At 37.0% G+C, this 24,173-nt stretch overlaps 3 protein-coding genes across 3 annotated transcripts; 2 read left to right on the forward strand and 1 right to left on the reverse strand.

The window, feature by feature from the left end:
- Nucleotides 1-112: 112 nt before the first annotated feature.
- Nucleotides 113-8,551, reverse strand: slc5a8l (solute carrier family 5 member 8, like). The gene is made up of 15 exons (XM_030134716.1): nt 8,198-8,551; nt 7,713-7,778; nt 7,414-7,465; nt 7,178-7,245; nt 6,170-6,324; nt 5,479-5,619; nt 5,268-5,397; nt 5,076-5,164; nt 4,702-4,814; nt 3,874-3,941; nt 1,748-1,834; nt 1,448-1,641; nt 1,256-1,365; nt 1,058-1,137; nt 113-947 (listed from the first exon to the last, which is right to left on the reverse strand). The coding sequence occupies exons 1-15, from the start codon at nt 8,549-8,551 to the stop codon at nt 828-830; spliced, it is 1,827 nt and encodes a 608-aa protein (XP_029990576.1). The 3' UTR covers nt 113-827.
- Nucleotides 8,552-13,161: 4,610 nt separating this feature from the next.
- On the forward strand, nt 13,162-15,209 carry tshba (thyroid stimulating hormone subunit beta a). Its single transcript, XM_030134820.1, has 2 exons — nt 13,162-13,323; nt 14,937-15,209. The coding sequence occupies exons 1-2, from the start codon at nt 13,162-13,164 to the stop codon at nt 15,207-15,209; spliced, it is 435 nt and encodes a 144-aa protein (XP_029990680.1).
- A 3,269-nt stretch (nt 15,210-18,478) lies between these two features.
- Nucleotides 18,479-23,871, forward strand: slc25a55a (solute carrier family 25 member 55a). The gene is made up of 10 exons (XM_030134202.1): nt 18,479-18,623; nt 19,268-19,366; nt 19,528-19,653; nt 20,117-20,172; nt 21,439-21,529; nt 21,717-21,835; nt 21,947-22,142; nt 22,241-22,395; nt 22,530-22,605; nt 22,706-23,871. The coding sequence occupies exons 2-10, from the start codon at nt 19,347-19,349 to the stop codon at nt 22,863-22,865; spliced, it is 999 nt and encodes a 332-aa protein (XP_029990062.1). The 5' UTR covers nt 18,479-18,623; nt 19,268-19,346; the 3' UTR covers nt 22,866-23,871.
- Nucleotides 23,872-24,173: the final 302 nt, after the last annotated feature.

The following is a 24,173-nucleotide window of genomic DNA, read 5'->3' on the forward strand; positions in this document are numbered from 1 at the left end:
TGCAATAAATGGTCATGTGTCTCAGCTTCTCTGTTTTAAATTTATCTACTTTTTGTTAGCACTGTTAAACTTCAGATGTCATATTTTTCAACAATTATATTTAATGGCAGGTAGTAAAAGAGTGTACAATTTCCTTTTAACAGACAATAAAAACAAAACAAGTATACCGTCTGTACCCATTGTGGAAAAAATGTAATATTCAGGTAAGCCTGTCTGTATCAACATGAACAGGAATGTAAAATGATCACAGAGAAAAAAAAGAGTTACAGGTACTATCAGCAAAACAGTAGAACAAAGGGCAGTAAAAATAAACGCGTTGCCAAATCACTACTAAATAGGAAATGCAAACAGCACAATGACTGGTGACCTTGTGTTTTTTTTTTTTTTTTACAGCTTTATGAAAAATACAGTGTCGGTTCAAGCCAAAGGTTTTGTTAGACCATCAACTGTTTGAAGACTTTTCCATACCTTTGTTAAGCATGCGAGAGCTCCCTAGTTGGGGTGTAACATAAATAAACTTAGGTTGAGAAAATGAATTAGAATCACTTTAAGTCTACTTTTACTTTCATGAACCTAGTATCACCTGCTTTTACAGAAAAATATTATACAAATTATAAGCAAACAGTCACATATTCAACTTAGGTATTTCTTTTGTGAATCAGGTTTCAGCATCACAGGGTTAGGCAACAAAACAACTGGATTTTATTTGTGCATTTATATAAACAAAATGCATGTATAATAAAATAATAGTAATGATAATATATTATAATAAAATAATCATTATCCACAAAACTTCCAAACAGGAATAATCTGTTGATAGAGCTGCATTACAGTTTGGTAGCTTTTTCACTCTCTTTACAAATGACATCAGATGGAGAGTCCGTAAATCCTGCGTTGTCCATTCCCATATGAAAATCTGATGGGATCTTTTCTTTAGTAGTTGACGTCTGTAGAGGGATAAGAACAGTGAGTAAAATATTGGGAAATCTTGCCGAGCTTGGTAAAGCAGTGCATCATTTTTTGCGGTCAAACATCTGTCAAACAAGTTGATCCTTACCTCAGATTTGCTGCTGAAACATATCAGGTCGCTCTTTCTCACAAACAGATCAGAGTTTAGCTTTTCTTGCTTGCATCCGCCTGAAATACAATATGCAATAGGTACTACATTCCCATCTGTTTCACAGTAGAGCAAATATTAAACTGTACTTTTGAAGGCTCTGCAGTATAAGTGGAGTTTTAGGAAAACATATCTCACCTGTGATCATGCTAATCACCAGGCCTGATATTATTGTGCTGACTGTGCCCAGGAGACAGAAGTAGAGGTAGGACAGAGAGTACCAGGAGTCTGCAAGAGCTGGTCTGACCCTGCCAACCAAAACATCTTAACCTGTTAGTCCAAAACAGCATGTGCTTAGTCAGTACAATTATGGCCTGTGTTGTGACTCACGTAGGGTCTGTGGCCAGGGTCACTGGACTTGTCCAGGGTGCCACTGTTGTGTAGTTCTGGCTTATTGTCCTGTTGCAGTTTTCAATGCTGAGTGGAAGAGGATTTGTCTTTTCTGCTGTTGGTGGGTAAATCTGGGCTCCGATTCCCACCCACAAAGTCAGCACCAGACCAATGATCATTCCAATAAGTCCTCCCTGTGAAGGAAACAATGAAATCCACATTTGCCATATGTGTAACTACTACCAGCAGGTATTACATTATCAGGGCATGGTTGTGGTATTGTACGAAAAACAAACTCACTGTTGAATTAGTAGTGCGGAAAAGCATGCCTAATAGGTAAAGACCCAGGAGAGGCCCACTGATCATGCCAAATATGGACAGAGCTGCCTGAAAAGAGAAGGCCGTGACACTGTGAAAAAAAAAAAGATACCCCCTATCTACTCAATAAAATTAAGGCAACACATTATAAGCAATATTATTAATTAAATTTCACTCTGTTTGGTATTGACTAAATGTTAAATAAATGAATCCCTTAATAGTTATCCACTTAATATGAGTATATTTGAATGCTAAACAAAATGGAATTAATTAAAACCTAAACAAAAATATTGATTTGATACGAAAAAGATAAAGTTAATGTGTAAATAGTACTGATAAAAATTTTCTTTAATTTTACATTTCAATGATATATAATTGAACAATAATCGTATACATTGATCAGTGCATTAATTTGAATTCAGTCAAAGCAATTAATTAGTAGTGATGTGATGTTCACAAACGAATCAAATCTTTTTAACGGCTCTTTGAAAGTGAACGATGGGAACTGAGTCGCTGGAGTCGAAAGAGCCGTTTGTTGTTGTTTTTTTTAATTAATAACAGTGATCAATCACTGTTGTGTTTTGTGCAATTTTTTCCATATGTTTACACACATTTATTGTTCTTGTTCTGAGGGAAAATGTTCTACTGTTGTTAAGGTATTTAAGTAATTGCAATGATAAATCACTTTTGTGTTTTGTGCATTTTTTCTGTATGTTTACCAACATACTGTTCTTGTTCTGAGAATTGCACTATAGTTCAGGTATTTAAGTAATTGCAGTGATTAATCACTGTTGTGTTTTGTGCAATTTTTTCTGTATGTTTGAACGGCTCCCTTCAAAGAACCAACAGTCCCATCACTAGTATTTAGGTCTAAACATTCTTTTTTCTTAGGAATGGCTGCACTCTGAGAAATTCAATTATGCTCTACTCAATTTACTCATAGACATATGTTTACACTAATATTTATTGAATAAATTTGAAAGCTGTGAAATCATTTAGATTCACTGATTGAATTCAGTAAAACAACATTTGTAGATGAACTGTTAAGGGATTGTTCTGCCTATGCCTTTCACTCATGGTGCAACTCAACAAAAAAAGAAAACAAACACAAAAAGGCCAATAAACATTACCATACACACATTAACCCCAAATTCACATCAACAACACAACCCTGCTGAACCCCTGCACAGAAAAACAACAAAGAATCAAGCAACATGCCCAATTACAACAATGCACTGCTGCAAACATACCACAATATGCAAATGACGCACATCATGACATTCTATGTAATCAAACTTACTCACTTTTTTAAGTTGTTGTTGGAGATGAAAACTATTGAGTTAGAATGAGTAATAATTAAAGTTCTTCAAACTGATGAGTATAAGTGGATATCTTAAAAATAGAATTTGTTACGCAAATACTCATTTCTTTTTTTGAAATGAACTTAAATGATAGATGTAAATATAGGACAAAATTAACTGTTGGATTTTTAAGTACTTATTTTGGTACGTCCAATTCAAATAAGAACTTAAGTGATTTTCACAGATTTTATGAAGGTAGTATTCCTTTGTATTATTGTGATATTTACTAAGGCCCTGAGTTATTTTTAGGGCTCGGGGCCACACTTTAGAGTATAATAGCCCAGTGAAAAAAAAATGTTCCCTCACTTTAGCCAAACAGGAATTGTGCAAGATGAGCAATGAGGAAGAAGATGGGCATTCTGAACTCTTTTCAAATGTCATGTGATGATAGCCTGCTGCATTAAAAAAAAAGCATGTTGGCAGGAAGTGCTTTTCAATTAAAAATTTCCTGATTACATTGATTTGAATTCACTCAATATTCTCTGTTTGAAATTAAATAAACAGAATGCTTATGTTTTCTTTAACTACAATGAGTAGATTTTATTTCAAACTTTTTTTTTTTTGGAAATTTAATTAAATAATTGCCACAAAACCAAAGACACAATTGTATTGAATATATTTTACCAAATATATTAATTAAAATCTACATGACCACAGAATCATTTATGCGTGTATTAGGGCTGTACTTCCTCATATCCATCTGATGGTGGTGCTATAGAGTTATAAATGACCGGTGTTGGAGGTTACCTGCAAAACACTTCCCATTAGTGAAGCAACTCCAGCCATGCCGATGCATAGTCCACCAAAGAAGACACCTGAAAGTTATTGCATTAAACATTAAATTAAAGTAATACATAATTATAATTAAACAAATCTTAAATTACCCTATTATAAATATCCTTTTGTAAAATCAGAAGGCCTATTGAATTACAACTATAGTAATGTTTGGCCACAGATATATTAACAAACTTACTTAAGGCTTCAATGCACTTTTCTAATTAGCATGCACTATAAAGTAAAGGATAGAATCGTTTCTCTTCCACAAAGTACTGTTCATCTCCTAAAAGTGTTTAATATCCATGAGGTCTACATGATTGTGCATGTACAGTAACAAACCTGACTGGTGCAATGATTACACATCCATTTGCCTTTAGGGCTACACTGTTCATGTAAAGTAGGTTAGTATTACCCCTCAGGGAATTCTTGCACAAATATTAGAGATGGTTATGCAATTGATCACGGCTTGTACATTATGTCCAATTTACATGTAAAGTTTATTCTAATGACAGATTGTTTGATCAGTACGTTTGATTACTGCAATGAAGAATCAAATGTTTTTCTGCAGAATAGGCTGCTTATTTTTTATCTTTATTGTTGTTTTCACAACTGTTAACAATATGTTGTAAACCTATACATGCTACCTAGTGTATCTAACATGATAAGATTACATATGTCTTTGTGTCTCCCGGTATCTTTGAAGACATGCGGTGGCAGGAAAAGTTATGTCACCATTCATTACACATAGTCTACTGTTATAAAATGTCAGTCAAATGAATTCTTCAGCACAGAACTTACTCAGGCCCATATTTAGCCAAGTAACCTGCTTCGGTGAGAGATTTTTCCACAGAGGAACAATGAAGTCTTCCATTGTGACAGCGACTAGTGCGTTAATGCTGGATGACACGGTGCTGAAAGTATGCAAAGGTAGCCTCTTAGTCAACAGATGGATTTACTTGATAGATTACAGAAAATATGCAGATTTGATGTTTTAGATTGCATGGAGAAGGTAGAGTTTGCATTGTATACAAATGAAATGACTGCAGATTTAAATATATTTTTTGCAGGGGAACAATGACAGGAAGCACTAGGTACTGCCTTATCTTTCCATAGTGCTCATTTTATTACTCTTAGGTAAATGTGTCTGTTTCCTTAATCATCTACGGCCTCACCTAAGAGTCCCGCTATATGCAGCAGCCACAAACAATCCAGGGATTCCAGGAAAGGCTGCCAGAATATCCATCACAAGATAGGGAAGCAACTGGTTTACAAACATAAAAAGTTGTTTCCTGTTATGCCATAATGTAACAGACATATGACGTCTGTGTGATGTTCTGCAATAAGACAGTTGCAACTGCGGTTACCTGGTCAGACGTAGTTACATCACCATTTGTAAATGGGTCACAGTTCTTGTAAATGGAGTACATTGTAAGGCCAGAAAACACAGCCAGGCTCACAGTTACCCACAAGCCAACCATGTTCACGTACAATGACCTGAAAGAGCGCAGAAGACATGTCAGTGCATGATCCTTGGTCTGGAGCCAAGATCCAGCCACTGCAGGAAGGAGCACTTACATTTTGGCATGTGTTAAGGTTTTACAAGAGATGTAGCGCTGCACCTGGGACTGATTGATAGAGTAGATAGACACCCACATTATGCTGCCACCAATTGTGATGGTCCAGAAAGTGTGACGCTTGAGGGGGTCAGGGTCAAAGCTGCAATGGAAAGGAGTAACGTAAATGATAAGATAAGACTTTATGAATCTCACCATGGGGAAATACACAGTTTACACAGCAGTAAACACAAAAATAAAGTGCAAAGGAAGACAGGATGAAAGTGCACACTTGTGAAACAACAAATATAAGGAGAAAAAAGAAACTCTGCTATTTATTTAGATTTAGATTATACATATTTACAATATGTGGGGTTATTTAGAACTATTATAAAATCTGATAGCTGTGGGGAGGTATGATCTGCGGTATTACTCCTTCTTGCATTACAGGTGTATATAATATAAAGGACAATGTTTCAGTATGTTGATGGCTTAACTTTTTTCTTCCCTCTAACTAAAACTTCTTATAACAAGTGCTTTTGCTCACTAATCCTTTATTTTCATGTTCATTTTGTTTCACCATTTACACAGTATGAAATATCCAGTTTAATCATTTGTGTTGCGACTTTAATTGTGGTAGTTTTAATAGGTCTGATTCAAGAAATGCCACCCAAATCTTCATATATTAAGCAAAAAAACAACAAAATTCTTACTCAAATGCCTCAAGGCGCCCTCCATTGCGAGCATCCTCCCAAATCTTCCCCAGGCCTCCCTGTAGGACTGCTCCTCTAGCAATAACAGCCACAAAACCTGCCAGCATTATCACCATCTGCAGCACGTCTGTCCAGATGACTGCTTTCAGACCTCCCTGAAAACACACAACAGCTAATTTAGCATTGAACTTTAACAAAGTGCTCCCAGTGCATCTAATTTATTCATCCATTCATTGTTAAACTTTACATTTATCTTTAAATATTTATATATATGCCATCATGCATAGCTGATTCATGGATATATGGTGATATTAGATTACATTACATTAAAAACATTATGGATCTTTTGGGCAGAGCCCTCAGGAAATTGAGATTCCAATAGCAGCACAACACCAAATATAAACACTAGAAATACCACAAGAAAATAGCAATACATTAACTATAAAAAACAGTAGTGAAAAATGGCAGTTGTACATGGGAAAGTACTAGTAGAAAAAAGTGGCAAAGTAGTAATAATAATAATGATAATAACTAGCTTATTATGTTATAATATTATAATATAATATAGCATGCACAATATGTATTTATATAGTTAAATAATCACAGAATAAAAGTACTAGTAGAAACCAGTTGCAAAGTAGTAAATGATAATGAATATGATGGTATAATGTTATAATGTATGCACTATATGCATATATATATAGTTAAATGATCACAGAAAAAACATAATAATAAAGTGATAACAGTAATACTAGTCATAACAATGATAGACAAGTAATATAAGTATGTAAGTAATACTACTACTACTACTACTAATAATAATAATAATAATAATAATAATTATTATTATTATTATTATTATTATTATTGTTATTATTATTATTATTATTATTATTATAAACAGTGGTGAGAGACCTAAACTGATTAAACTGTTTGAGTATAGTTTTGCTTACACCAGGTGTGTAATGTGCAGACCTTACATTGAATGTATTAGTGCACAGTACTAACCAAAGTGCAGTAGACGATACACACTGCTCCTGTAGCGATGAGCACACCCCACAGATTCAGTCCAGTGACTAATAAGAAGAATATTTTAATTGTAATCAAAATAAGAGGTAGAGAGTAAGATTATGTGGCCATTAATTACACAGAATGAAATACTGTTTGTGCCCTTAAGGATTTAAGGAATGTACAAAACACATTTTTCAATAATTATTACCAAAATAATCAATGCAGAGACTTACTTTGATTTAGTGCAAGAGCTGGAGCATAGATGACTAAACCTGTGTACAGGGCCTGGAAAAAAACACAGTTAACACCATTAGTTAATTGAATGGAACAGGTGAAGCTTGTCATTAATACTGAGTATTTGAATCAGTATCAACCATCAGTTGTACATAAAATCAACAAGTAAAAAGCAGGTGCTGTTAAATGTAGTCATGTTGTTCAGTCCATTCTTTCAGGTTTTGTACGTCTTTTAATTATGGTAAAAGTAGATCTGTTTGAATATTCCCTCAAAGAAATTCAATCACGTTGTAGTTACCGTCTGCACAATGTACATTGTTGTCCCAATTATCCGAATGGGCCGGCTGAAGCGCATCTCCAGGTACTAGAGATGGAAACAGACACACACATACACTGAGTGTGTACATCCACTCACAAACAATTACATGTATTCACATTTTTATTTCTACTTATTAAGACTTCTGGCCACCTTAAGAGGGGAAACATGTAAGTATAATTATTATTCTAATTATTATTTGTGATTGTTCTGTTTTATGTACAGTTCGTCAGTACATAATTTGTCATGACTGTCTGTCATAAACTTTGATTTTACCTGACACTTGACATTTACATTCTGATGATTCATCATTTGAATCCAGTCATTAACGTATTATTATTAACGTATATTAACTTTTTAACATCCTGTGTTTCTGTTGATCTATGCATTTTTTGTCACTGGTTTCCACTACACCTTTGTAGCCTTTGTACCTTTATAATAATTAACCGTTTGTGACTTATCCTTACCTCATAGGCACTGGTGATCCCCAGTCTGTAGAAAAGGGGGACAAAAATCTCTGCAGTGATTATAGACATGATGGCGTAGGCGAAGCCAAAGATCCAGAAGGCCGCTCCAAAACGATAAGCCTCAGCAGGTGTGCCGATGACTGTGATCCCAGACATGAAGCTGGCTGTAAGTGACATGGCAACAGGCACAGCTGTCATTTGCCGTCCACCCAACAAGAACTCAGCGCTTGAGGTCTCCTTGCGACCACGGATGGCCTGGAAAAGGCCAATGCCAGCAGCCCCCAAAATTATTCCTGCAAACACCACATAATCCCACACAGAGAATGTGGCAACTGGACCACCTGTACCAGCCATGGTTAAGTCAGCAATGTAGGATTTCTTTGTCTAGATTCAATGGAAATTGTAAAAAATTTCAAAAGCAAAAAAGTAGGAAAGGTTAATTTTTTTTTCCTATTAGAAACACATTTATGTCAAATCCTCTCAACTTTTGCTTCAGACTTTCAATAAAGAATAGAAGAAATCCAAAAGTTTAGTCCTCTATTGACTCCAGTCAGTATCAGTACAGTTGTTTCTTTGAAGGAAGAAGTGAGAGATATCTCACTTTGTTCTCTTGCAATCTGAAGGAATTCTGCAGTCTATATAGATAAGTAATGTTTAGTTAATAATCCATCAAGGACACACCACTCTCAGGCGTGACTTGAGGGATTATAAAAAAGTGATGCTGCTGCTGTGCACCAGATGTGTTGTTGTAATGATAAATACAAGTGTTGTTGACCATCTGAGACAGAGAAAAGAACCTCAAACACAGTCAAACGGTCATACTTATACTTGTGGACACACCTTAAATAAAATGTGACAAAAGGGGGAATTTGCACGTCAGTCAGAACATTTTTAGATATGGGAGTACAACATAGTTCAGTACAAACTGCCCTGTTCACTCCAGGTACTAGTAATCTTATTTTCCGTCATAATGTCTCACATATTACACAATCTGTGATGCATCAACACTCAAATCATTTCAAAGTATTTGTAAAAGTAAGTGCAAACAGTGGCGGCTACAGCAAAATTGGATAGATAAGTTAGAAGTTGGGTGTGTAACAAAGTAGTATTAGTGACTGAATAAAAATATACTACATGACTGTTGAGGTGAGTCTCAATGAGGGCGGACTTCCAGTTAATTCCCCTGAAAGTTAATGCGGAATGACTGTTAATGTTTGTAAAGATGAGTAAAAGCCATGTTGAAGGGACCCATGGCTAAAGATTTGCTCAAACCTGTGGAATGTTAAAGGGTGATGTGTTTACCAGCAGGAGTCCCTGAGAACTGTAAAAGACAGGATGAAAAATACACAACAGTGAATGACAGTCACATGGCTCTGAATTATGGCTCCGTGCATCATAGGCATTTTGACAACACTTGGCAATAATTAATCCTAAAGGAAACATAACATCCCCATGACATTCAGGTGTTTAGTGGAATATTATCAAGTTACTGGCATGACTCCAGTCTGCGTTTGAAGAGCAGAATTCAGCTGGAACAGTTTATAAGTCATGCTTATTGAAAGTAAATATGAAAAGAAGAGTGTGATTCTCAAGGTGTTTACAAGATAAAGAATACAGCAAGATCTCCTAAACTTTTTTCCTAGGGACCAACTTTGTTAAAATGACAAGCTGCTGTGACCCAATTAACGAAAGGCCTCGACTTTAAAGCATTTAAGCATTTTGAAGATTCTGACATTTGATGAATCGCAACTTTGTTTTATGCATGTCCTATTGAAAACACACACATTAAACACTAACTGAGACAATAAAAATGCATTTGGGTGTTTCTATGAAACTGGTCCCTAAAAACAGGACATGGGGGCTAAAAATTCAAACCAGATGTAGACTAATGTTATGAAGCAAGTTTGGAAGCACTTTGGGTCTATTTTAAAAATAAATACTTACTGAAATAAAAGAGAGACTATTTTTCAGATAAAACACATTTTTATATTATTTAACTTTATATTTAATACAAAAATGTAACAAATGTACATGTACAAATGTAACATGGCCAAAAAGACACGAAAATAACGCGCTACTATTTTTTCAAATATCTCTTTATTCTCTCACAGGTACATTTTGGGAATTGTACTAATTATGCAAGGCAGAGTGTTTCACAAAAATGACAGCTGGTGCAAAATCATTTGTCATTTATATGCGTTAAACTGGGCAGGTTCTGTATGTAACACAAGTGGACACAATGGGTTACATACAAAACATGGAATGAGACTGAGATTCATGAAAAACCCACATGTCTGGATTAGAAAAACCACTAGGATCATCAAATTTAACAGTGTCTTTATTTATAGTGCTATATAAGACCATTTCAAGCGATGTTTTCAAAATAAAACGCAGACACCTAGGTAGTTTTCCATGTCCCAATTTTGGTCATATTTTTGGCTCCAATACTTCATTAAAAATTCATAAATTTTGGGATGGCTCAGAGTAAGAGTATAATTTTTTTTTTTTTTTTGCATTTATCTGAGGTCATCATTAGGTACATCCGGGGGGGAAACATGTCTAAATTTCTTTTCTATTATTGGGTCTAAAATCTGGCAAAGTGCCAGGTACCAAAATGTACCCAGTTTCGTAGAAGCATCCATTTACACAAAAGTTAAGGTCCTCCCATGTATTTATGCTCATCATTTATACCATGTTCTGTAACGGGTACAACCGGAACCCAGATGCAGACCGACACAGAGGTAAGAGTTTGAAAAGCTTTTACTGAAGCTTAGCAGGAGTTCAATATTACAGTTCACAGTTTTAAACAAAGTCACAAACACAGTCTCAGTAAACCAACAGGGGTTAGGCAAAGGGGGGCGTCGGGGACAGGCAGATAATCCAGGAACCGGAGAGACCGTAGAATCCAGAGGGGCAGTGACTGAAGACAGGGTCTGAGGCGGAAACAGGTCGATACCAGGCGGCGGTCAGAGAGACGTGGTCTAGGACGAAGGGCAGGTCGAGTACCAGGCGGCGGACGAAGAGACGTGGTCAAGGGCAAAGGGCAGATCGAGTACCAGGGCATGGACGAAGAAGGCAAAACCAGGCAGACAGATCAGGCAGGGGATCAGGCGACGGGTTGGCAGGACAGGTCAGGGATGAACAGGATCAGGCACGGAGAATCAGGCAAGAACAACCCTGGAATGTTTCACACGGGGTAGAAAACAATCTGGCAACGACAGACATCAGAGCAGTGAATATATACACACCACCCCTAATGAGACGCAGGTGCGCTCATCAGGTGAATGGAATCATGATAATTAGGAGGTGTGTCAGGGTAAGAGGTCAGAGAGAGAAAAAAGCAGAGAAAACAGACAGATATGACATGTTCAGTGCTACAAATGCAATCACCAGAACTATACTGATATTCAGAGTCAAAAACATTCTTCTTCTACAGTTTTTTCAAATTCAAATTTATTTGGCAACCCAAATGAAATCACCTGCAACCCTTTCTTTGGGTATAGAAGGTACACTGAATAAAAGCTAAAATGAAAAATAATATAAAAAATTTAACAAAAAAACAAAAAAAGCAGAACTATAGTATTAAAAGTAAACAAGTAAGAAAATTATGAATCTATGTTTACTCCAAGCCAGACACTCAATTGCTCTCTGTTGGAAGAATGTTGGGCTATGGCTAAAAAATTTTACATCGAATTGGGCACTTGACAGACTCACATATGTAATGAAAAAGAAGACAGTTGAGTTTTAAAACATAGAAGAAATTTTTAGACGAGATAAAACATGGAGAGACAGTAGAAGCTCTGTAGGTATGATACCCAGATAATACATTAAATTAGGATGCATTAAGTGAAATGGTAATGTGAGTTTAATCTGTTTTTTTGTTTAGAATGTAATCTTGGTACGAACATTAATTATTTTTATTTTGATTATCATTTTTCTTTTTTTTTGTCTTTTTTTTAAATTAGATTTTGGGGCTGTGGTTTTCTTTGGGGGTGCATGTATGTATGTACAGTATAACAAAGTTGTTGAAAAATCTCAATAAAGATATGTTTAAAAAAAAAAACTAAATAAGTATATACACAACAATTCTGATAGATACAATTTACCTGAATGCCCATCTCAACAGATACGTCTTTTAAAATAATCCACAGATTCAGCAAAACCTTAGCGCTGCAGTATTGCACATTTGTGGTGGTACAGAGTGTTTTCTACCAGTGTTCTGTATTAGTGTGGAATGTGCCTGTTCAGTGACCTGATCAGTCTGGAAGTACCCACATTAACCTCCTAAGACGAAGGAAATGTCAGCAAAGTACAAGCTTTTTTTGTTTTTTATTAAATAAGTGCCTATATTGAAACATCATGATGCAACAGTTTTTTCAGATGCAGTTTTTCAAATTGTTATGGAACGTCCTTTGTGGTGGACAGTTTTCTTTTCTTTTTTGTATAAAGTTGTGAAACTCTTGTCCACAAATGTGGACAGAAAACCCATAGCTGGGTCTGAGGAGGTTGAAATCTGAGTGATTCTGAGTAAAATGGACATTCTGTGACACCTAGTGGACACTGGTTTGAAACTACTGTGGAAACATGATCAGATGGAACATTGGCCCCAGTGGGTGCAGACTTCAGTTTGTCAATTTCTGTGACAGACGGAAATGATTAATTCATGTCATTCACCTAATTGGCTAAAAGTTCAGTGCTTCCCTCTGATCGCAGGGAGAAGATAACAGCAAGCTGGAATAAAGGCGTGTTTGCATAAATACTGTTTGGCAGTGATGTTAAAACTCACAGCATCATCCTCCCTGCTGATGTCCACATCCTCCAAACAGGTGAGGACTGGAGACTAAATACTATATTTGAGAAACCAATGACCCAAGCTTTTTTCACCATCTGATTCTCATTTTGTTTCTATATTATTCTTTTCTCTTCAGGTCTCAAACTGATTCACTGAAAATTGATTTTGTATCATGGAAACTGCAGTATTTAGCTGTTGGCTCCTTTTTCTGCTGTTCAGCCCAACTGTTCCGACGTGCCTACCCACCGACTTTACTCTGTATGTGGAGAAGCCAGAGTGTGACTTCTGTGTGGCTATCAACACTACTATTTGTATGGGATTTTGTTACTCGAGGGTATGTACTGTACATCTTTAGTAGTGATATAAATGTAGGTAGAAAAGAAGAAATATATAAGTAGCATAAAATGTAATGATTTAGTATTTTATAATCTAATAAGAATCAGCACTAAGTCCACTGTGTGCAGAAATGTGTTTTATAGAGGAAAGCAGATGTGAGTTTATGATACGCAATGCTTTAAATCGTATTAAAACGAGATAGGTATTTCTGATTTTGGGGTTGCATTATGGACCGTGCAAACATAGATTTAAAATGTATAATTTATTTTTTGTTTTCAAGTTTTCTAAATACAATTTGAGGATTTAACCCTGTAAAGCCTGAACCATTAAATCATTGACAGAAAATTCCAGTTCTTTGAAACTGGAGCCTTTATTGGTCCTTCTCAACAACCCCCCAAAAAATTTTCAAATATTAATTTCCATGTATGAGTTTCAGTTTTGTATCATACTTGATGCATCAGGTCTCAATGCTCAAATATCATTATTTTTTAACAAAGAAAACATAATATAACACAAACATTCTAACAAATTGGTAATTCCTTTTCAAAATTGACAAAGTTCTACTTCCTTCCTCATTAATGACAATCTTGTAGTGTCACTGGAAAGGCATCTGGTGAATGGATTCCTCTCCCTGGTGGATTACCTGTGTATTGCTTGTATCTAATTGTATACATCAGGTTTTTCAAGAAAAAAAAATATCACAGTTTTCATGTAGAGGGCTTCAAAACTCATGTATCAAATATATTACATTTGGCAATGTTTGTTTTCCTGTGTTTGTGGATAGCACCTTAAAGCTGCAGGAGACTTTTGTCGCCAATTTTTCATCAAATCTGTAAAACCTCAGTCATAGCCTAAGTATCACAAATCCGTAAGTCTTTCTTCAATTACTCACCTGTATCTCCTCCCTCATGGTGAACAATTTTGAAGTGCCATCCACCATAAACAAACCATGTGTTTACAAACAGAGCAGGTAGGTAACTCGGGCATCTTCCGAATTTTGTTGCAATGTACATTGTGGGAAGCGGAGGTTCGTGCAGCCACCTGGCAGCAGCAACTGCAACAGACATGACGCAGAAATGGCAGGAGCTCCACTTCCCTCTATGCATATCCCTCCAGCCGTTTCCACATTTCAGCCGTTTCTGCATCATGTTTGTTGATATGATATCATATGGTTGCCTTGCCGCTGCCAGGCGGCTGCGCGAACCTCCACTTCCCCCAGTGCATGTCACAACAAAATTCCAAAGATGCCCGAGTTACCCCCAGCTCTGTTTATAAACACATGGTTTGTTTATGGTGGATGGCACTTCTAAATTGTTCACCGTAATGCAAGATATTCAGGTGAGTAAACACAGAAAGACTTACAGATTCATGATACTGAGGCTTTGACTGGGGTTTTACAGATTTAATGAAAAAGTGGTCACGAAAGTCTCCCGCACCTTTAAATTGATAAGCATGCCATGGTCTGTTCAGTCACTTCATAGTTAGGCTGGTGTTTGGGTTTATTCGTCTATGCGGCTCATATTATATTATTATATGCATTATGTGTGATAACTGACTAAAACAAATATAAAGCCATGCTCTCCCTTCATTATTTGATTTTATGGTGACCAGGACAGCAACATGAGGGACTTACTCGGCCCACGCTTCCTCATCCAGAGAGGCTGCACATATGACAGAGTAGAGTACCGTACTGCTGTCCTACCCGGCTGTAGTGCTAACCCTGTCTTCACCTACCCAGTGGCTCTCAGCTGCCACTGTGGAGCCTGCAGGACTGACAGTGATGAGTGTACCCACAGGGCTGGTGTGGCTGGAGCTAAATGCACCAAACCAGTCAGACATATCCACCCATATCCTGGACAGAACAACTATTTGATCCCTTTCTAATTTGTCTGCAGTTGATGGATACAGTTATATCTGTACTATTTATACTGTTATCCATCTATTTTTATTTCTCTGTTGCTAACGTACATGTGTGTACTGTTGTTCAGTTTACAGTGAGGGACTATCCTGTTATTTAGTTTTGTCTGCCTCTTTTTTTATCCCTGTGTACACTAGTGTATGTGTGTTACTCCAATGCTTATTATATTTACTCTAAAGGGATTCTCTAAATACCAGTCAATTAAAGCTGAAGTCTCTAAATAGCTTTCTGACTAATCTGTGCTTAATCACAACCTGCGTGGAATTGTATCGCTCTGTGTGTACAACAACAACACAAGGCCCTGACGCTCCACAGTGTCACCTCATGTGACTATATTTACCTCAGTGGTCATTGTGGACGGCACATGATTGTTGACGTAACTTATTAAAAGGTTTATCACTGAGAATGTGGGTTCAGAGCCTGGACACAGTGTACCCAGAACAATCTCCAAGCCAAATATTACAATATGAGTTACTGATGATGATTCTGTTTTATTCCAAGCAGAGTTTAGAGTTTGTGTGTAGTTTCCCACTCACAAGGGGCATTTTGGGAAGACAGCTGATGTTTATTAATAGCTCAGCAGTTGAAGGTGGGAGTGTGGGAAGTCAATCATGTGAGTCTCTGTCACCACACTGTCATTATATTTATTCATTTATCTATGATACAGCATCCTTAATCTTGTGGTCAGATTGAATAAATGCTACTAAACTATGGTTATGCCTGAACAGAAGCTTTACTCCTGATGATGTTATATAGCTCAGTCCTTGATACCTGAAATTAGTTTGAAATCTATGATCCACTAATCTGTGTTTTGAGTTGATATCAAAAATACATCAGGATAGGCGAGGGTTATGTAACTGTGTGAGGGACAATATGGATGGAAAAACCCAGTTTAACTTTCTCTGACCCATGATTTTTGTAAGAGGCTTGTACAACTGACAACCTGACACCTTGTATTTACCCTTCCAATGTCAGCAGACAAAATGGTGGAGTTTCATTTCCTCATGCCTCTCCCAGCTTCTATAACCTGTCCTTTATGCAAATGTATACAGACTTTGCATGTGCTGAAAAGATCAACATTATGTTATACGCATTGACAACTGTGTTTTAGACTTGTTCAAACCTTCATTTAAAAAAAAAAATAAAAATTGGTAATTCAGATATGATCATTTCTTATCGCAAGAGTACCACACTGACTATATTTAATGATATATACATGTTTATATTTTTTTTGTTTGTTTGTTTTCATGTAATGTCAATATGACCTGATCACCAGTAAAAACAAAAGGGAAGGTTTGATGTTTTACAACAGTAGCTCATCTGACTTCGCTAAATTCATCTATATATGGTATCATGGTTTGAATTGCCCCACTAAAATTCCCTGTGAGGTGGTGTTTTTAATGGATAAAGCAGTAAATGAAATGGAATTTGCTTCCATCAGCACTCCATGGAAGCCAACAGTGTGGCGCACATACCGATCACGCTTTCATTCAGACCAATTTACAGTTTTGTTTGTGTTCTGTTTATTCATCCGGAAGGAATGTAAGAATTTTCTTGTAAATACCTGGCTGGGTTTTGGAACCATACAATTCTACTGTTTTTGCATTTTATCTGCTTGTGCTTTTAGAATTTGTTGTTCATTGTAACTCCAGCAGTACATATTTATGAAAAACAAATACTGTTTTAAGTCAAATGTGATTCATTCCATTTGCACAGTAGTGTCATAAAGTCACAAAACTAAAGGAAGGTATTGTAAATGTGCACACTAGTACAGTAAATGTTCTGCATTAAAGACAAAGTAAACCAACTCAGCCCAACAAATATATTTTAATATCATACAACTTATATTACAATTCTGGGCATAACTTGAAAAAAAATCATTATATATCAGACTGTCAGATAAACTGGACTTTTCACCTCAGTTCATGTTTTAATGTTTTTTTTATGAATAATATTATTTTTCATATTATCAAGCTTTACCTTCACTTAGTGAGAAACAGAATGGTGAGCTACTTTTTAAGACTGAGGAGAAGATTAAAGCAGAGAAAAAGGTTATGTAAGGTTGAGTTCCTTTTGTTGCCAAAAACCTGTATTTAAATTCAAGTCACACCCTACAAAAACATTCAACCTTCTTTCTATCAAATTTTTTTTTAAAAACTTGTTCTTCTTGACTTGGCTTGTGATTATACAAGACCCATCCTGCCTCTTTGAGGAGTGGCGCTACACCATAATTTTCTTTAGCACGCATTGCAGCTTATTCTTCAGATTGTACAATGAATACCTACAATGAAATGCGATCAGTAGAATTTTCTAGACTGTCTGGTGAATTACACAAAAATCCCTTTGCGTAATTCAGCAGGCTGCCTTTTGTTCCTAAAATTCACCTTCACAAGAGATCAGTTGTCTGCCTTTGAACATCACTGAAGCTGTTTGCATAGGTTTATTTGTCCAAGATCATTTCATTCAACATGAATGCCCCTTTTCATCTTGCAGTTGACAATAAGTGTGTAAGAAACAAGACAATATTTGAATCTCAACAAACTTTAATATTTTATATTAGCAAACATTTTGAATGACTTTGCACGTCTTTCATTCTGGAAATACATTATACATCAGTATATCTTTTAGAATTTAACACAAGATATTTTATGAACTGGCTACTATATAAGACTTTTATACAAATATGACCTTCATGTACATATTTACATGCAAATGTAGGCGGAGAAGCAAAATGCACATGCTTTAAAAGACAGAGACATATGACGGAAATATCCTTATGCTATAGAATGATGACACTTAGGTGTGTCAACCAGCTTTACTGGAGTTATCTTAATGCTATCATAGTCTTAGCAAGACTTTCAATGGGACAAAGATCATCTTGACCTTAAAATTATTTTAGAAAGCCGTGCAGTGACCCGTTCACTGTGCTTATTCTAATCATTCTAATTTATACCTAATCTTAAAGTCTAATCTCGGGGATATGTCCAATTTTTAACCACAATGAACAAAGTAAATATTTCTAGAACAATGCCTCTATTTAGCGTTGTCAACCACCTCTGTCGTTTCCTGATTAGGTGGAGCGGGTTTGACTGGCACCTCATCCTCCTATTATTAGAAAGGGAAGGTCCAAAGTAGCCAATCAGGTTGCGGTATGCATAGTAGTCAAAGGATGATTGGCTGAACTTCAGCGGCAGCGTGGACTTGGGGAGAGTCCCTCGAGATGGCAAAAGACCGACCGTGAGTGAGTCCGCCCCTCGGTTTAAAACTGAATGGAAATTTCCAGCGACTTCATTCGGAATTGTATCAGCAGCCACGACTGGTGAAGCGTACCAAAGAAGAAACTAACGGCACGAAACGCTCTCATAAAAGACAATCTTAAGGTGAGCAAAGGGGATAATCATTATTTTTAGAGCAACACATAGAGTTAGCGACTACCTTTTAGCTTATTTCTTATCTTAATGGGTGTGTATTACACTGAATGGGAACTGGTAAGCTAGCTAACTGTTAGCTTAACCCTCACCACTGAAAAGCAATGAGTCTTGGTTATACTGACTCAAACCTGCATAGAAACTGTTCCCCTTTTAATTTTTTTTGCACCAAACTTACACTGATGTAGCTTAATGCAGTAAAAATGTAATAGCTTTTAATAATAGCCTTGTTTGAAATGACATTGGTTTGTAAACGGGAATGTTTTCAGCTTGTATTTGCTTCATTCAGTGCGTGGAAAATTTGCCGGTATGTTATCCCAGATTAACCAATTTGGCCGCCTAACGGTTAACGTCACTTGATTAGTAGCCGGTAATCTGTTATCAAGAATCTATGTAACGTTAAGGCGGTTATGCCCATTTATGGCTTTCCGGTATGTGAATAGACACGCCCACGGGTTGTACTACCGTAGTCCCGTGACTCTGCTGGGTGTAGATAAAGCCTCTGCTGTGTGCAGGATAAGCTGAAGTACGAGTGAGTGAGTACTTAGGAACCTGCCCACGACTTCTAAATAACTCCTCCTATTATCTGCTCATAGGACTCCATTCATTCAGACGCACTCGGATCTACAGCATTTGGTTTTCCTATCTTCTCTATTGTCTGAAAGAAAAGTCAACATGTCTCAGCAGCAGATCAGGTAAGTCTCATATATGTATCACTATAATAATTTAAAGGGATAAAATAAAACTTCCTGTTTTAAATTGCTGCTTCTGAGTCTATTGTAGTGAATATGGGCTGCTGTTCAATCTAAAGTTAGATATGAAAAGTTTAATTTGCGTGTTCCTCTTCTCATTTCAGCCTCCCAGCCAAGCTCATCAATGGGGGTATTGCTGGTATCGTTGGTGTCACTTGTGTCTTTCCCATTGACTTGGCAAAGACCAGGTTGCAGAATCAGAGAAAGGGTCAGCAGGTCTACAAGAGCATGTAAGTGTTTGTAGTTACAGTTGCCTTGACATGACAAACATAGTTCTTCTTGTCTAAACTCCAGGCAGGCAGTAGCAATATGTACTTATGTAATCCTCAGCTAGTCTTGTATATCCTGTCCTGACATAGGCATGCATTGTGTTGAATGTATGGATAAGTTGGCATTCCTGACACGGTGAATCATGACGACTATGTAAATTTCTCATTCCTCCTCAATGAATAGGTTGAATCCCCTTTGTATGCCTATAGAGAGTGGAAATTTACTGCTCCGTTTACCCTCTCACCATCTACATTTCCATATACTGGTTATGATCACTTGGCCTTTTGGAAAATAACTGGACTGAATGTTGTTAAAAGAAATAAGCCTCTGAATAATATTCAGATCTTAATTATTGATCAGCTATTTTTACAATCAATGTAAAACATTTTTTGTCTTATTCTGAATGTTTTTCTCTCTCTTCAGGATGGACTGCCTTGTCAAAACAGTTCGGTCAGAGGGCTACTTTGGAATGTACAGAGGTAAGATTTCTCCATATCTGAACATTAAAACACCAGAGTGCTACAACATATAGGAACATATAGGAGTAGGACAGGGTTATATTTTTCTATAGTGAGGTTAATCATATATTACGTTATGATAACTGGATATAACTGTTTTTTATTAGGGTTGTATTACAGAGTAGTTTCAGTGCATGGGTTGTTTATTTTATGTAAAACTATGTTTAACAAAGACAAAAGTTATGAAATAAGTGGCCAAAGCTGTTCTCATGCACTTTTAGCTTTGTCATGTATCATTTTATTGAACTCTACACACTACAGTTAATGGAAGACATGTTCTATGTCATTATCAGTTTATTAATTTGTTGTGGAAAAGGTGATAATATATCGACATAGTTTATAACAAGGAAAATGGAGGCCTTTTAGTCTGGGTCTCTGCTCTTGTGAGGAATGCTGTTTGTTTGCATCTGTGTTTTTCATATTACAGACTTGGGTCCCCCTGGGATATTGAAGGCTAGCCGATAAGGCGCAGCCACGCTGGAGGCAAATCATTAAATGGTTCTTACAATATTGCTCTATTTAAAACTATAGGCACACGTTTTTGTTTTGCCATCTACTTGTTCTGTAATTTGACTTCTCTTCTGTAATTTCTTGGCTGTGACTTCACTGTCTGGTCACTTGTGTTACTGATCCTCCATTTCTAGACCATGCATTGTGTCAGTGCAGACTTTGGTTGATCTTGAAAATGCATCTGTGGTGATGATTGTTTGGTGTGGTGAGCAGTCTCTCAGAGTAACTTTTCAGTCTGTCCAAAGTCTGTAGATGCAGTACATGAGTCCAGGATGCTGTCTGTCCTCTCACTAACACCTCGTCATTTCTGTTATCTTCATTTCATGTCATTAACATACTTACATACCTGAAACATTTCTTTAGTCCAAAAATTGCCTCTTTTTTTCTCTTTCACCACAGAAAGTGGATCCATCATAGACTGTCTAGTCTTGACGTTTGCATTATCTCATATCCTTTTCCTTCCTTATTTCTTCATCCTCATGTCTTGTGCTTGTTTCTCATTTTCTTTTTACTCTTTATTTAATTAAATGTCTTTAACTTCCCTCCATTTTATTGATTGAAACTACTCTAAACTGAGTATTTGTCTTGTCTTTGTGTAGATTAACTATACATTGGACTAATTATATTACCTTGTTGATAGTGGCAGGGAATGTTTTTATATGTGCATTAAAACCAGATTGTGACATCAGTGCTAACTGTCTGTTTGTTTCTTCTCAGGTGCTGCGGTAAATTTGACGCTGGTCACCCCTGAGAAGGCAATCAAGCTGGCTGCTAATGACTTCTTCCGCCATCACCTCGCAAAGGAGGGGTAAGCAACAACATCTTAGAGTATAGTGTTAAAACAAAGCTGAGATTTAACCTGTTGATCAGTTGCTTTTGTAACTGTCATATTCACAGCTAGTTTTAGTTTCAATTGTAGTTTTGTCTTTAACTTTCATGACCCATCAACAGCTAAGCGTGTTTTTGATCTTTTTTTTTTTTTCTCCCATTAACAGAAAGGGCCTGACAGTGTTTAAAGAGATGCTGGCAGGCTGTGGTGCTGGAATGTGCCAAGTCATTATCACTACTCCAATGGAGATGCTGAAGATTCAGCTGCAAGATGCGGGAAGAATTGGTAAGAAGAATGTCATTTGATAGTGGATATTCTTGTTCTAGACAGCGGTTTTACTATTTTATTTTAATATGGCTGTGCATTTAATTTCCAAATGTTGTCCTTCATCCACAGCCGCCCAGCAGCAGAAGCCAGTCATGATGTCTCCTACAAAACTCGGGACCACAAACACTCTGCTCAGCCGCTCCTACAACTCCGGCATGGTGGTGTCGGCTCCACGAGCTGTGTCAGCCACACAGATCGCAAAGGAGCTCATTCACACACAGGGCATCCAGGGGCTGTACAGGGGTCTGGGGGCAACGCTGATGAGGTAAACCTCTACTCTGTTCTGGACTGGAATCACATACCGTCTGTGTCCCATACTCTGGAGGTTTTTAATCTGACATACCACTGTGTTTTTCCTTTCAGGGATGTTCCTTTCTCTATCGTCTACTTCCCCCTGTTCGCCAACCTGAACCGCCTTGGTAAACCCAGCGCTGATGAGTCATCGCCCTTCTATTGGGCTTTCCTGTCAGGCTGTGCAGCAGGTTCGACTGCTGCAGTAGCTGTTAATCCTTGTGATGGTGAGTTTCAGAGCCAGCGTTACTCAAGCTGAAAGTTGACTGAAAATGAATTGAAAATGCTTCAAATATTACATTTAAGCGTCTGATGCATGTTTTACATCCTGAAAATGATTGGATATTTTTGTTGTTTGCAGTGGTGAAGACGAGGCTGCAGTCTCTGAACAAAGTGTCTACTGAGGAGACCTACAATGGAGTAATGGATTGCATCAGGTGAGACATTCGACCATTTCCTCAGTTGCATGACTTTTTTTTTTTTTTCTGTTGAAACTCATTCTTATGAATAAACTGATTTGTCTCTGGCCATTCACAGTAAAATAATGCGGAAGGAGGGACCGTCTGCCTTCCTGAAAGGCGCAGGTTGCAGGGCTCTGGTCATCGCGCCGCTGTTTGGTATCGCACAGGTTATGTACTTTGTTGGCGTTGGAGAATACATTCTAGACAACTCACCTCTAAGCCTCCTGTCGGCGTGAGAGCATCATCGTCATCCCGCTGGCTGGCTACATGCATCGTACCTTCTGAGTGTAGACGATGGAACACCTGGCAGCTACATACCATCGGTTTACAGAAGAAAAAAATTCATGTGTGGTCTGACTGCTGAGAGGAGCCTCAGGGTTGCTGAGCCCTGGGGTTGGTCCTCTGTGTGGTCTGACATCTGGGTTGCACTTAAACACTTTGTGACTTATTCAGTAGGCTATGGCCAATGTTTGCACTTGAAGCAGCTAGCCTTACTGGGTCGGGGGACCTGGAGTTTGCAGTGTTATTACTCTTCTCTTTGTCCCTGTCAGTCCAGTTCTGTTTCCCTCTGTGAGGGAGCTGGGCTGGGTATCACTCCATCAAACAAAGACCCATTTCCCACGATATAATTATCTGAATATTTTCCATGTGAACTACATTATTGTTTTGAACTGAATGCAGTGACTTGCAGTACTTCCGTGTTTGTATCTATTTCTTTTTTTATTGCTGTCTCATGTTACAAAGGCTCTTAGTTTTAGAGCCCAATTCAGACAATTTATTGCAAAGGGATTTTTTTTTGTTTTTACTTTTTTTTTACATAGCTTTTCATCATTAACTGTGAGTGTAAATGTTGAATTTGACTGATCATAAACCTTCCTGTTGACATGGGACCATACGGTTTGCCAAAACCATAAACTGTGTCCTGTTATATACTTGATATTAGTCCTACAGTTCAGTAGTCAGTATCTTAATATCTGCAAAAAACTTGATGCACATTAAATATGTATGTGTTTGTCTGTATAACCTCAGTTATAATATTAGATGATCACATATGCATACCACCTATTTAACTTTTGGTTGTTGCCTTAACAGAGCAGGCCATCTTCTGACTGACAAACAATTCTGTTGGCCAAAAAAGCATTATGACTGTTACTGTTTGTGAACTGAAAAAAAAGTTACATATGTGATTGTGATAGCTTTTGTACATATATTGTATTAAAAAAAAATACAATTTGTAATGTATGTTGTGTTTGTGGTCTTCATTTTATTACTTACCTAAGGCTGTTTTTTTTGTCTTTTAAAAAATATAAAAATCTAATTTAGGCTGATGAAATTAGTTGAAGATGGTTCACAAATAGACAAAGGCACTTATACAATAAATGATTTTTGCTTAAGTTATCAGTTGTGTAAGCGGTAAAGATCTTACAGGAATAATAAGCAGTCAGTTCTGAGTAAATATGACTCATTACTTCAAACTTCAGTAGAAAGCTGAGAGCAAGAGCTAACAAGACATTTTATTTGCAAAGAACAGTATTACTAACTTA

Source organism: Sphaeramia orbicularis, chromosome 5, assembly GCF_902148855.1.
Source record: "Sphaeramia orbicularis chromosome 5, fSphaOr1.1, whole genome shotgun sequence".
Lineage (NCBI taxonomy): Eukaryota > Metazoa > Chordata > Actinopteri > Kurtiformes > Apogonidae > Sphaeramia > Sphaeramia orbicularis.

Excerpts from the sequence above, each read along its gene's own strand:
- slc5a8l (XM_030134716.1), bottom strand. The coding sequence starts at position 8,551 with ATGGCTGGTACAGGTGGTCCAGTTGCCACATTCTCTGTGTGGGATTAT. Across the intron at positions 4,815-5,075 it reads GCATATAGCGGGACTCTTAG|CACCGTGTCATCCAGCATTA; the intron begins GTGAGGCCGTAG and ends GCATACTTTCAG. Across the intron at positions 948-1,057 it reads GTTTCAGCAGCAAATCTGAG|ACGTCAACTACTAAAGAAAA; the intron begins GTAAGGATCAAC and ends ATCCCTCTACAG.
- slc25a55a (XM_030134202.1), top strand. The coding sequence starts at position 19,347 with ATGTCTCAGCAGCAGATCAG. Across the intron at positions 19,367-19,527 it reads ATGTCTCAGCAGCAGATCAG|CCTCCCAGCCAAGCTCATCA; the intron begins GTAAGTCTCATA and ends TTCTCATTTCAG. Across the intron at positions 22,143-22,240 it reads CTGGGGGCAACGCTGATGAG|GGATGTTCCTTTCTCTATCG; the intron begins GTAAACCTCTAC and ends TTTTCCTTTCAG.
- tshba (XM_030134820.1), top strand. The coding sequence starts at position 13,162 with ATGGAAACTGCAGTATTTAGCTGTTGGCTCCTTTTTCTGCTGTTCAGC. Across the intron at positions 13,324-14,936 it reads TGGGATTTTGTTACTCGAGG|GACAGCAACATGAGGGACTT; the intron begins GTATGTACTGTA and ends TATGGTGACCAG.